The sequence below is a fragment of the Panthera tigris genome, chromosome C1 (genome assembly GCF_018350195.1).
Source record: "Panthera tigris isolate Pti1 chromosome C1, P.tigris_Pti1_mat1.1, whole genome shotgun sequence".
NCBI classification, from domain to species: Eukaryota; Metazoa; Chordata; class Mammalia; order Carnivora; family Felidae; genus Panthera; species Panthera tigris.
The window spans coordinates 180,604,714-180,618,684 of record NC_056667.1 but is presented as its reverse complement, the minus strand read 5'-3'; the positions used below and the strand labels follow the sequence as shown (position 1 = coordinate 180,618,684).

The window sequence follows — 13,971 nt, the reverse complement described above, 5'->3', positions numbered from 1 at the left end:
TGAGCCAAAGTTGGATGCTTAACTGACTTAGCCACCCAGGCACTCCAAGGATTCTTTAAATGTCACGTTCAATTGTGGCATAGTGTTGTTCACATCTTCCACATCCTTGCTAATCTGTCTATTGATTGTCTCTTCAGTTCTATTAGTTGTAGCTTCATGTATTTTGGAGCTCTGTTGTTAGATGCATAAACATGTAGGATTGTTAGGTCTTTGTGATAAATTGACTTTTTTATTATTATGTAACATCCCTCTGTATCCCTTATAATTTTTCTTGTTCTGAAGTCTACATGTAATTCAGCTTTCTTTTGATTAGTGTTTGCATGGTGTATCTGTTACTCTTATCTTTAATATAAATGTTATTTAAAGTGAGGGTATCTTATAGATAGCATACAGAGCCTATATTTTTTCCAGTCTGATAATCTCCCTCCATTAATTATACGTTTAGACAACTTTACACTTAATGTGGTCGGTATAATTGAATTTAGATCGACCATATTATTATTTTGGGGTTTTTCTTTGTTTTGTTTTTACATGTGATTTTTGTTGCTCGGTTTGTCATATCTCATTCTTTTGGATAATTTGAATAATCCACAATTTTTAGTATTCCACCTTAATTTATCTACTGGATTTTTTCACTATAATGCTTTGCATTATTTTTTTTCCCCAATGTTTATTTATTTTTGAGAGACAGAGACAGAGCACAAGCAGGGGAGGGGTAGAGAGAGAGGGAGACACAGACTCCGAAGCAGGCTCCAGGCTCTGCACTGTCACCACAGAGCTCAGTGTGGGGCTCAAATTCACAAGCCATGAGATCATACCTGAATCAAAGTCAGACGCTTAACCATCTGAGCCACCCAGGTGCCCCTGCATTATTTTTTAGTACAAATTTTTATGTCTACTCAAATAATATTTTCCTGCTTCAATTAAAATGTAGAATTCTTCTCTTGGTGGCAATGTAAACTGGTGCAGCCATGCTGGAAATTCCTCAAAAAATTAAAAAAAGAACTATCCTATGATCCAGCAATTGCACTATTAGATATTTACCCAAAGGATACAAAAATACAGGTTTGAAGTAGTACATGCACCCCAATGCTTATGGCAGCATTACAAACAATAGGCAAACTATGGAGAGACCCCAAATGTCCATAGGCTGGTGAATAAAGAAGATGTAGTGTGTGTGTGTGTGTGTGTGTGTGTGTGTGTGTGTGTGTTTTATAAAAGATTACTCTTCTGTCAAAAAGAATGAAATCGTGCCATTTGTAATGACATGGATAGAGCTAGAATGTATTATGCTAACTGAAATAAGTCAGAAAAAAACAAATACCATATGATTTCACTCATATGTGGACTATGAGAAACAAAACAGATGAACATATGAGAAAGTGGGGGGAAGAGAAGAGAGGGAAACAAACCACAAGAGACTTATAATGATAGAGAACAAACTGTGGATTGATGGAGGGAGGTGAGTGGAAGATGGGCTTGATGAGTGATGGGTACTAAGGAGGGCACTTGTGATGAGCACTGGGCATTGTATGTAAGTGATGAATCACTGAATTCTACTCCTGAAACCAATATTGCACTGTATGTTAACTAAAATTAAAAAAATAAAAATTGTAGAATGCTTGCAACCATATAGGTCTTCTTTACCCTCTCCTGATTATGTTATAGTAGTCGTATGTAGTATGTCTGTATACTTTGAAGCTCCCCCTAACTGAATGTTTTTGTCTCCATATTTATACATATTTTAAAGAAATTAAGAGAGAAATAGTCCATTATATTTACCATTTTGTGGCTTTTTTCCTAAGATTCACTCTAGTATCATTTCCCTTCAGAGTGAAGAACATTAGAATTTAGAGGGAATCTGCTGACAAAGAATTTTTTTAGTTTTCATGATCTGAGAATATTTCACCTTTATTCTTGAAGGTTATATTTGGTGGATATAGAATTCTGGGTTGACAATTCTTTTCATTCTTCTGAGACTGTTCTACTATGTTCTGGCTCTGTGATTTCTGACATGAAATCTGCAGTCATTTGCATGATTGTCATCGATGTATAATGTATCACTTTTCTCTGGCTGCTTTCAAAAACCATGCTTTCAAATCTTTGGTTATCAACAGTTTGATTACAGCGTATCTGGGTGTGTGTGCATTTCTGTATGTTTTTTTGGTTTTTAGTTTCTCCTTTTTTTGAGGATTGCTAAGCTTTGTGAAACTGTATGGTTGTGTGTTTCACTGCGTTTGAGAAAGTTTCAGCCATTATATTTTCAAATATGTTTTCTGCATTTACCTCTTCTCTCTTGGGACCCCCATCACATGAGTGTTAAACCTCTTAATATTTTCTCACAGATCTTGGAGGCTGTGTTTGTTTTATCTTTTTTTCTCTTTAGTATTTAAATTGGATTATTTTTATTCATCTGTCTTTTAGATTACTGACTTTCCTCTGTCATCTCCTTTCTACTATTGAATCCTTACACTGGATCCGATTTCAGATATTGTTCAGTTCTAAAATTTTCATTTGGTCCTTTTTATTCTTTCTGTTTCTCTGCTGAGAACACCTCTCTTTCCATTTATTATTATTATTATTATTATTATTATTATTACTATTATTATTTTATAATGCTGTTACCTTGTGGAGGATGCTTTAAAGTTCTTTTCTGGTAATTCTAACATTCTGCTTTTTCTTTGAGAATTAGTCACATTCTAGCTCTTTGTTTGTTAAAAAATTTTGGATTGTACCCTGGGCCTTTTGAAAATGAGATGCTGGTTCCTATTAAAATCTTCTGAATAAGATTGATTTTTGTTTTAGTAGTCAAACAACTTGGTAAGGTTCAGATGCCAATTTCTGTCTTTTCTTTCTGGGCACGATGTCTCCAATGTGAAGTCCTAATTTAAAGTTTTTGCTATGCTGTCTAGAGATGCTTCTCAGCATGCTTTACTCAGGGGTGAGTCTGGGACGTGGGTTTATATCATAGCTCAAAACCTTTGATATGCTTCTTTGGATAGGTTTTGCACCTGCACAGATTGGTAGTCAGATCAGAACTCGTGTCTAGATTAAGAAATCCTTTCTTGGAGTCTGTCTTCTCCAGGATTTCTCCTGTACTTTCCATATCCCAGGGACCTCGTTCTCTGTATTTTTCTGTGCAAAATGATGATATTCTCTCAGAGTTTCAGCTTCCCACACTGTTGCACAACTCATGTCCACACTTGGGGCAAAGTGACAAGAGGAAAAAGAAAAAGACTGGGGTTCCCCCTGCTTTGGACTAAATCTTTGTGTCTGCCAAATTTGTATGTTGAGCCCAAGTCACCAATGTGATGGTATTTGGAGGTGCAACCTTGGGAGGTAATTGGGTCACCAGGGTGGAGTTTTCATTGGATTACCACCCTTAAGAGGGCACTAATTTACCATGTGAAGAGGCAATGAGAAAATTGCCACCTGCAAACCAGAAGGAGGCCTTCACCAGTCAGTGGATCTGCTAGAAATTTGGTCCTGGGCTTCTCAGCCTTCAGAACTGTGGAAAATGTCTATTATTTAAGTAATTTGTTACAACAACCTGGGCAGACTAAGAAACCCTTACACACCATGCACAGCAGAGGCCCCTTTGCCCAACTCTGCTATCCAGAGCAATTGATATCTCTCAGATTGGTTTTCCTTCTGCATAGGAATATGGTTCTGTGGCTGGGGTTGACCTGGGGACAGGGACAGAAGGAAAAAGAGGTTCCCTCTGCCTATCCTCCTCCCTACCCTGTTCACACATGATCATTTTGTCTTCTAGTTTGAATTTTTGCTACCTGTGATTGCTGCCCAGTGTGCCCATTAGGTCTGTTCTTCAACCAAAGCCAGAAGATAGAAAGAAAAACGAACAAACAAACAAACAAACAAACACAGGAAACTCACTACCCCTTTATTGATCATTCCTCCAGTTTTAACTTTCTTTCCATTCACTTTTCATTATTTACTTTTTAGAATCTGTAAACAGTTGCTTTTTGTATTTTATCCAGAACTTTTCATTGCAATCAGTGGAAGAGAAAGACTATAATGGACTTAGCCCAGCTTGGTCAGCACCGTAATCCTTTCCTCTGAATCTGAGATGGTATTCTTTGGAGTGGTATTCTCCATGGAGGGGGATCACTTAGAAAATGTCTGTGTTTATAATCTGTTAACCCATATGATGTTTGTCAGACGTGTTCTGGTTGTTTGCCTTCCAGTAGATTATCAAACTTTATGTGATCCAGGAAAAAAAGGATAAAGAAGACTCACTGTGGACCTTTCCCTCAAAGAATACACAACTTAGATGAGTGATGCTGTTGACAAATTATAAAGTTACCATAATAGAATATTATCATTCTATCAGAGTACCATAAATGTAATATAGATGAACTGCTAAAGAACTTCAGAGAGAACAGAGACCTCAAGACAGGCTTTGTGAAGTGCGTAACATTTGAGCTGACCTTGAAACATGCATAGGACTTGAACGTGAAAGAATGAGGAAGAAGTGCATTTTGGACAAAGGAACAACATGATTATGGGTATTGTAGTTAAAAATTGTGGAAGCAACAGAAGGAAGAGTGAGTCATTCACTTTCTTTGGGGAAGCATAAATGCTAACACACTTAATCCTCCCGACTTAAAAGTATTTCTAAAATGTGACAGAATGAGACTTTTACATATTTATAAGTTTTATTCCTTTCTAATCTTCCTTCTCATACCCTTTAGTGTCTTATGGATATGATTCTATTTTTATTAGTTGATTATATCTAAGATATTACACTACTCTTTTGGTCTCACTTCTTCTTAATATAATTAATATTATGGTATGGGCTGAATTGTCCACACACACCCCCCATTCATATGTTGAGTATATAACCCTCAATGTGACTATTTAGAGACAGGACTTTTCAGGAGATAATTAAGGTTAAGTTAGGTATAATGGAGCCCCAATTCAATAGGACTGGTGTCTTTATAATCAGAGATTCCAGGAATGCCCGCAGAGGAGAGACCCACATGAGGACAGATGGAGAGGGCTGTGTTGTCTTCAAGCCAAGGAGAAAGGCCTCTGGAGAAACCAAACCTGCCAGCACCTTGATCTTGGACTTCCAGCCTCTAGAACTGTGGGAAAATAAATTTCCGTTAAGACAATCTGTGGTACTTTGTGAATTGCATAACATTTCAGCTGACCTTGAAACATGCATAGGACTTGAACATGAAAAGATGAGGAAGAAGTGCATTTTAGACAAAGAAACAGCATGAATATCTGTGGTTAAAAATTGTGGAAGCAACAGAAGGAAGACTGAGTCACTCAATTTCAAATTGACTATTACATTGTATAATGCTAATTTGGAGGGCAAGTCTGTCTTCTCTACAATATAAACTACATGTTTTATTCCAGGTTCTAACTTAAATACTAAATACTTAAATGGGTTACTTCCATTTGGGACAAATTATCCCATGAATTTCTAAATTCATATTATAATGAGATGATACTGAATAAATTATCCCTTTTTAGCCTCGCCTTGTTGTGTTTTGTGTTTGCTCCAGTCACCTTTTATTTTCTCCTTCTGCTCTTCTGGCAACCTACGAATTTCCTGTGCTCACTTTTGAAGAATATGGCAGTATCTTTAGGGAAGTGACCAGAATTATGGCTTGTGTTTATTGAAACTTCCAAGAGAATAACAGTAATCTTAATGCTGATTGCATTTCACACGATGCAGAAGGCTATATGGTTGGATACTATTTAGTGATGGCAGATACTGGTTAATTCTTTGTGACCCTGGAAAATAAACTGGGTATCTCATGGTTTACTGCTCTTGATCCTACCATAAAAAAGGGATGTGAGTAAGAACAGAGCAGTAAGTATGAGCTCTCCCATAGTGCAAAAACTGACTTTCAGAGAATATCTTTCTGTCTGTAGGAAGCTTAGAAATATGTAATGAACTACATGTATGACATTAAATATACAAGTGTTTGAAACAAATACTGGGTCAAAAGTTGTATTTACACTTTAGGGTCCAAGAAGTTTAGATGATTCAAATTATGCTTTTTATCCTTTTTTTTTTTTTTTTTTTAGACCATTATATCCTTAATGGTCTAGATCTCAAAGAGAGATATGATGTCTCAATTCTTTCTCTTTCTCTCTTGTACAAATGATAGCAGATGGGAACCAAGAAATGGTTTCAGAGTCACAAGTAATTAATGGCAGGGCCCAGTGAAAAACTGGTTTCCCAATTTGTAGTGTTCTTGCTAAATGAATTGACTTAACCAGAAAAAGCGACAAATGTTTTCAAAAGTTTAACCTTTAGAGAATTATTGTTTTCCAAAGAGTAAACAACTTGCAAGATGCCTGGGTGGCTCAGTCAGTTAAGTATCCAACTCTTGATCTTGGCTCAGGTCATGATCTCACGGTTCATGAGATTGAGCCTCGCGTCATTAGGCTCGGCACTAACAGTGTGGAGCCTGCTTGGGATTCTCTCTCTCCCTCTCAGCCCCTCCCCAACTCACATTTTCTCTCTCTCTCTCCCCCAAAAAATGTGTTTGCAATGTGATTTTTTATAGTTGTGATTTTAATAGTCTAGTCAATGTAAATGTTTCTGCTATAAGAACATAGTTTCTCATAGTACATTAAAAAGTAAAATGTTACCATAAAGCATATACTGTAAGAAAGTGATATGTGCATGATTATTAACATAGAGACAAATCATGATTTGACCAGCATTGTCTTTTTTCCCTCTTTCAGGAATGCAAGAAGGTGGCCTCTGATGATAGATCCTCAAGGTCAGGCTAATAAATGGATCAAGAACATGGAAAAAACCAATAGTCTTCATGTAATTAAATTAAGTGACCCTGACTACGTCAGGACTCTGGAAAATTGCATCCAGTTTGGTACCCCTGGTATGTAGTTGAATAGTAAGTGTATAAGTGTACATTACGGTAATGCCTGGAAAGGGCACAACTAACCCAGAAGGAGGTAGGTTTTTTTCTTTTTTAAAAAGATATTTGTGTCAGACTCATCTTAAATAAATAATGGCTTTGTTATATCTTTCATTACTTATCGATAATTAATCAAGAACTTGAGAGATTATCATTCTCGTTGGGTTAGGCTGTTTCCTTTGTCCCAAGATTCACTTGTGAGGCTTCCTCTAATGTAGCTGTTTTCATTTTTGTTTGTGGTTTTCCATTCTTTAGTTCTCATTATAATTCTGCTTCTGCAATTAATAGGACCACTCCATATGCCAGAAGTATTTTAACACATTAGTCCAATTATCTATTTATTCTTCTTTCAACTTGTCCTACCCAAGTGGCAGAGAAGTGAACACACATTTTGCATGGCTGACTATTATCGGCCAGGATGGAGAGATTAGAAACATGACAGGGATTTTTCAATAAAGCTCTATGCACATGTCACATTTGTTGAAACACAAAATGTTTATGATCTGAGTAAATTGGGGTTATCGTGTTCTAATTTTTATGTTTTTATTTTATTTTTGAGAGAGAGAGAGAAACAGAGTGCAAGTGGGGGAGGGGCAGAGAGAGAGAGGGAGACACAGAATCCAAAGCAGGCTCCAGGCTCTGAGCTGTTGGCACAGTCTGAGCTGGGCTTGAATTCACAGACCATGAGACTATGACCTGAGCTGAAGTTGGACGCTTAAACGACTGAGCCACCCAGGCGCCCCGGGGTTGTCACATTTGAAATTTATGTTACCTATCAACTTTTGACTACTTGACCAAATAAATGGATGTAAACATTATGAAACAACAACATGTTTGTGCTTAGGACAAGTTGAGCAAATTCCAATTGCTACTAGAGCTAGTACAACATGGAAGAATTACAACAAATGTATCAGGTAGTCTTCTAGACCTTTTATTTTTGCATGTTAATAATGAGCTAATCTTGGGACACCTGGTCGGCTCAGTCAGTGAGCATCTGACATTGGCTCAGGGCATGATCTCGTGGTTCTTGAGTTCAAGCCCTGCGTTGGGCTCTGTGCTGACAGAGCCTGGAGCCTGCATGGAATTGTGTGTGTGTGTGTGTGTGTGTGTGTGTGTGTGTGTGTGTGTGTGTACGCACGCACGCGCACGTGCGTGTGTCTGCCCTTCCCCCACTCATGCTCTGTTTCTCTCTCTCTCTCAAATAAACATTAAAAAAAAAAGGTTTTAAATAAAATAATGATCTAATCTTTAAAATATTACAATTTTAGGTTTGGTTAGGGTACACGTGAAATGAAAAACCTTAGTCTACCTACAAAATCTGTGTTTGTGTATATGGATACACAGACACATACGCAAATGGTATTTCATTCATCCAACTGGTGTTCATGGAGTATGGTATAGTGATATATGCGTTACAGAAAAGGGTGAACATGACCTCTACTATCAAATATCTTGCTTGTTTAATAGGATCAGACAACATGTGTTACTAACAGTAATAAAAATAGAAAGTGGACATGTGTCACTAATCCTTGTTAGAACCACTATGCTGTTGTGAGTAGGTGCACTAGCTCTGGAGTTAGAGGTCTTGCCTCTTACTCATTGTTTAGTTCAGTGATCTTTCTGAGACTCAGTTTCCCCATCTGTACTTTGAGCATATAGCATGAGGAAGAAATGAGTTACTGTACTTTAGGTAGTTACGGAAGTGTCTGCTAAGTTCAATGTATGTTGTTTCTTGGAGATTTGCCTGTGGTGTGCACATATTCTCTTTTAATTAAATTAGTATATATTCAATTATATTAGCATAATAAGAAAGGCACAGATGTTTATGAGAATTCACAGAAATAGGGAAGATTTCTTGAAAGAATTGGGACCTTAAATAGTTTAGTTAAAATTACTTGGGGCGTCTGGGTGGCTCAGTGGGTTAAACATCCAACTATTGATCTTAGCTGGTGTCATCTCACGGTTCATGAGATCAAGCCCCATGTCAGGCTCCATGCTGACAGTGTGGAGCCTGCCTGGGATTATTTCTCCCTTTCTCTCTGCCCGTCCTCGTTTGCCCTCTTCTTCTCTCTCAAAATAAATAAACCTTAAAAAAAATTACTTGATTTCACTTAGCCAAATTTTCTTGATACAGTAAAAAAAAAAAAAAAAAAAGCCGCTACCACATGTTTGACATTCTGAGATTCTACAATCTCAGTCACGGATCTTAAGTTAGTGTTACATCAGTTTAGAGAAGAAAGGTCTATGGAGACAAAGTGTCTGGTGGTTTCCAAATTGTGGGAGAGAAAACCAACTTCTAGTGGGTCATGACTAGTATTTTTTAAATGAAATGCAGTAGCAAAGAATAGAATATATTAGGCTGCATAGCATGGAGTATCAGTAAGCATTATTTTATGAAATTTTGGGGGTTTGATGTGCATATGTGTGTGCTTGATCAAGATTTGTGTTTCTTACTTGGAGTTGTGACCATAAAACGTGTGAAATCCAGTAGTAATTCCAACCAGTTCATTTTATGAACAAGGTAAGTCAGGTACTAGAGAATGTTAGTTATGTGGCTTAACCAAGATTATACACCTAGTAAAGGGGAATGCTGAAACTAGTCCCCAGGTCTTCTACCTTTGCCCAGTGCTGCCTGTGCCGCTCGCGGTTGCTTTAACCTACTTTTGGGAATGGACTACTTTAAAAATGGACAATAATTGGGACGCCTGGGTAGCTAGTCAGTTAAGCGTCTGACTTCGGCTCAGGTCATGATCTTGCGGTTTGTGAGTTCAAGCCCTGAGTCAGGCTCTGTGCTGACGGCTCAGAGCCTGGAGCCTGCCTTGGATTCTTTGTCTCCCTTTCTCCCTGCCACTCCCCTGCTCATGCTCGCTCTCTCTCTGTCTCTCTCAAAAATAAATAAACATTAAAAAAAAATTTTAATGGACAATAATTATTTACAATACCTTCTAACATTATTCACTTCTAACAGAAGTGAAAAATTTTAATCTATTGTAGAGAGTAGCAGTTGGCAGATTTTACAATTACTTTTCTATTGACACTTCAGGTAAAAGAATTGGTTACTGTTACAATTTTAAAACATAAGCAGTTGATAGTGGCCTATTAAGAACAATGGCTTTTAATCTGTCATCCCTTGCTGGCAGACTGGGTAGGGAAGGTAGAGGTTTTCTCTTCCTTCACCGACCTGGCTCTTCTTCAACCAGACGGGCCTCCCTTTACTTTGTTTATACTGGGTTTTAAGATAATAACCTCTTTGGAAAAAAGTATCGTACTGCTTACAAAAAAAGTTTGAAAGCCAACGTTGTAGAAAAGAAAGATACATCTATATTAGCTATACCAATGAATAAGGTGTGCATAGGATATTAATCATATAGACATTGCGGATAAATCAATTTTATATCCCGATAAAGCAATTCTCGTTGGGTTAGGCTGTTTTATATCCCGGAAAAACAAGACAAAACTTTAAAAAGGCATCAACTTAGGGGCATCTGGCTGGCTCAGTTGATGGAGCATGTGGCTCTTAAACTTGAGGTTGTAAGTTCAAGCCCCATGTTGGATGTAGAGATTGCTTCAAAATAAAATGTTTTAAAAAAAAATCAATTTGTCTAAAACATCTCTGAATGGCTTTTCATTACCTCTGTGGAAAAAGAATCTTTGCCTTAAGGGCAGCCTCTGTCATACCTGAGCCTTCTTTCCTTTTTTCTCCTGGCACTTCACTTTGTTTCCCCCTTGCGTGTAATGTGCAAGGCTACTTCTGGTTTAAGTTTTATTTCATTTGCTCATTTGTTTTGTTCATTCATTCACCTAACAAATACTTGTTTTGCCACTACCACTGAAAACCTAGCATGAACAAGACAGACTTGGTCTCTGCCATTTTGGAGAAATATTATGGGTTTGAGAGGGAGACCGAGATCACACATGTGATGAACTTTAGAACACGGGAGCAGGGGGTACACAGGAACAGGGGATACATACAACATGGCATTGCTTCACATCTCTTGGCTTTCTCTGTTCTTCCATCCACTTGGTGAAGTCTTTTAAGCTTACCCTTTAAGGTACAACTCAAACACCTCTTTTTCTGTGAATTCTCAACCTCTCCAATGAAATGCCAATAATGCAGTTTTTATAGGTTTCTACTATTGCCCTTTTATTATGTGCATAACTGTTTGCTTCTCACCTCCAAGCTCTTTGAGGGTTCCCAGGAGGTGGTCCAAAAGGGTTGACTCTACTGTGGATGCAGTATGCTGCATTGTTGAACATAATATGCGGAAGATTTTTTCTATTAATTTGAAGTCTAACGTAGAATAATGTAGATGATATGTAATAAAAAACTGATATCAGTTTCTGTCCTAAGTGAAATAAGTATGAAAAGAATACTTGGTTTCCTTTATATTTCTGTTGGTAAAGATAACTGTTTTTAGTGAGATTCTCTGCCTTACTCAAAAGATATTAGCAAGCCATGTGTTTGGTCCCTGATCTTGGTTTCCCACAAGCTTTGCAAATACTGATGAGCTGACATTTGGAAATGAGGAAGGAGGTTTTTACATAAACCAGCATTTTGTTAACTTTGATGATAGAAATATGAAGAAAAGCCCGTCTCATTCATTTTTGCTCCTGTGTTTTAACATGAAACATATTTTGATCTAATTAAAAGTTAGAGGAGTCAAAATAAGGAGAGCATTCTGGGATAATTCATATACCTATAGATTTTTGTTCTTTTCCTGTTTTTTTAAGTTTAGAATGCTTTTGATTTTTCACTGAGGCTTATAATATAGTAAATATTCAATTGTGAGGATAGATTTCTTTGAAATAAGGAGGCTATAGAAAACTTAACAGGCTTAAGACTTGATTCTGTTAGTAAGGAATAAATTTTCACTTGTGGGAAAAAGAACTAAGTCTATAATATTTAAGTTTTGTAATATGTATTTTAGCTTTGAAAGGGACTCATACATATTAATATAGACACTCTTAATTCCATTTCAAAATAGGAAACAAATAAGTGTAAAGGATGAAATTGTATAATATATTTTAGGGAAAAATAATTTGAATATGAGATTTTATTAAAAAAATGCTGTCAATAAAAGCTGAGGCAGTTCCACAAAATTTAAACGTTATAATATTTCATAAAAAGAATTTCGGTTCATTTGTTATTCTAGAAAATTAATAGATTGAAAAAATCTGATCATATAAAAAATGAGAAATTGGTATCTAGTATCACTGTTGTTGCTTAACATTATTACGAAAGTTCTTTTCAGTGCAGTGAAACAATGAGGATGCGGTAACATTTGGAAAGAGGAAATAACATTTTATTTGCAGACAATATATTTCATCTAGAAAACCAAGGAAAATTAGCTAAAAAGCTATTAGGATAAAATAATTTAATGGAGTGTATATATTCCAAAAAGAATATTTAAAAATAACAACTGAGAAAAAATAAGTGTGCAGTGATTATAGTCAACTAGTGAATAGGAAACAAAACAAAATCAAACAGAAACTTAGGATGACTTTAACAATGCATAGTAAAAAGGTGACAAAACTTCACAGAAAAATAAGGAGACTTGAGTAAGACCTATCTGTCTGATAGGAAAACTAAATGTTGTAAAGATGCCAACTCTTTCAGAAATAAAAGTTTTGGAAATAATACTAAAACTAACACAGAAGAAAGAAAATAAAAAAGCCAATACAAGTTCAGAAAAAAGAGTGAGTTTGAGTGTGCCTGGGTGGCTCAATCGGTTAAGTTTCCAGCTCTGGTTTCAGCTCAGGTCATGATCTCACAGGTTTGTGGGATCGAGCCCCATATCAGGCTCTGCACTGGCAGCATGGAGCCTGCTTGCGATTCTCTCTCTGTCCCTCTTCCACTCGTGCACTCTCTCTCTTAAATAAATAAACGTTAAAAAAAAAAAAGAGTGAGTTTGGACTCAACTGGAATAAGTTCTGGAATAAAACCTAATAAATATAAGCCTTTAATGCATCATCAGGTAAGCATTATGAACCAATGGGAGAATGATAGGTCATTCAGCAAATGGTGTTGAGAAAATGGTTTTGTGGAAAAATATATTGAGTCTCCCTTCACACCAAAATATGTTCCAGATGAATTAAGGAATTAAATATGAAAGAAAAAATAAAAGACATAAATGCTAAAAGAAAACATAGGGGAATGATATCTTGTCTTTGTAAAAGAACTTTCTAGGAAAATACACATGGATAAAATAGAAAAGAAAAAGCTTAATAGGTTTGACTCTAAAAATTTTTCAGCTAAACCAAGAAACACTAAACTTAGGAGATTATCAAGCAATTATAATTTGTGGAATTTATTTGTACCCCAATTTAAATAATCAAACTATAATCAAAATATTTTAAGACAGGAGTGTCTGGCTGGCTCAGTTGGGAGAGCATGTGACTCTCGATCTCAGAGTTGTGAGTTCAAGTCCCACATTGGGCATGGAACCTACTGAAAAAACAGTAAATAATTAAAAAATAGTTATAAAATATATTAAGATCAGGTAGAAACATATTCCCTGCCTTGATATCTGATAAAATTGTGAATTATTGATAAATTTTTAAGCTGTGGCAATTTTTAAAAAAGAGTATTTACCTTTCAGAGATAGCCAAATATCTAAAGGTGAAGTTTTAGGATTTCTAGGATTTGTTTGTAAATAATCCAGGATGAGATGGGGAAGAAATGAAAGAAGATTGGCTACATTTGCAAGGGTCAAGGGTCAAAGCTGGATGATTAGTACATCACGTTCAGTGTACTGTTCTTTTTACTTTTGAACAAGTTTTGAAAATTTCTACGGGAATATAAAATGTAAAAAGAAATGTAAACAAATTTGAAAACAGGCAGAAAACTGGGGGATGGGGAGCTATTTGCTACCACAGTGTTAAAAAATACAAATGAGGGACACCTGGGTGGCTCAGTTGGTTAAGCATCCAACTTCAGCTCAGGTCAGGATCTCATGGTTCGTGAGTTCAAGCCCCGCGTCGGGCTCTGTCCTGACAGCTCAGAGCCTGGAGCCTGCTTCAGATTCTGTGTCTCCCTCTCTCTCTCTGC

General features: G+C 36.6%; 1 protein-coding gene across 3 annotated transcripts in view; it reads left to right on the top strand.

Annotated features, from left to right (window-relative positions):
* Positions 1–13,971, top strand: part of DNAH7 (dynein axonemal heavy chain 7) — a 264,436-nt gene that overhangs the window by 176,675 nt on the left and 73,790 nt on the right. For all 3 annotated transcript variants that reach the window (XM_042994954.1, XM_042994955.1, XM_042994953.1), the window contains one exon: positions 6,730–6,884. In XM_042994954.1, coding sequence (XP_042850888.1) covers positions 6,730–6,884 — 155 coding nt within the window. The remainder of the gene's footprint in view (positions 1–6,729; positions 6,885–13,971) is intronic.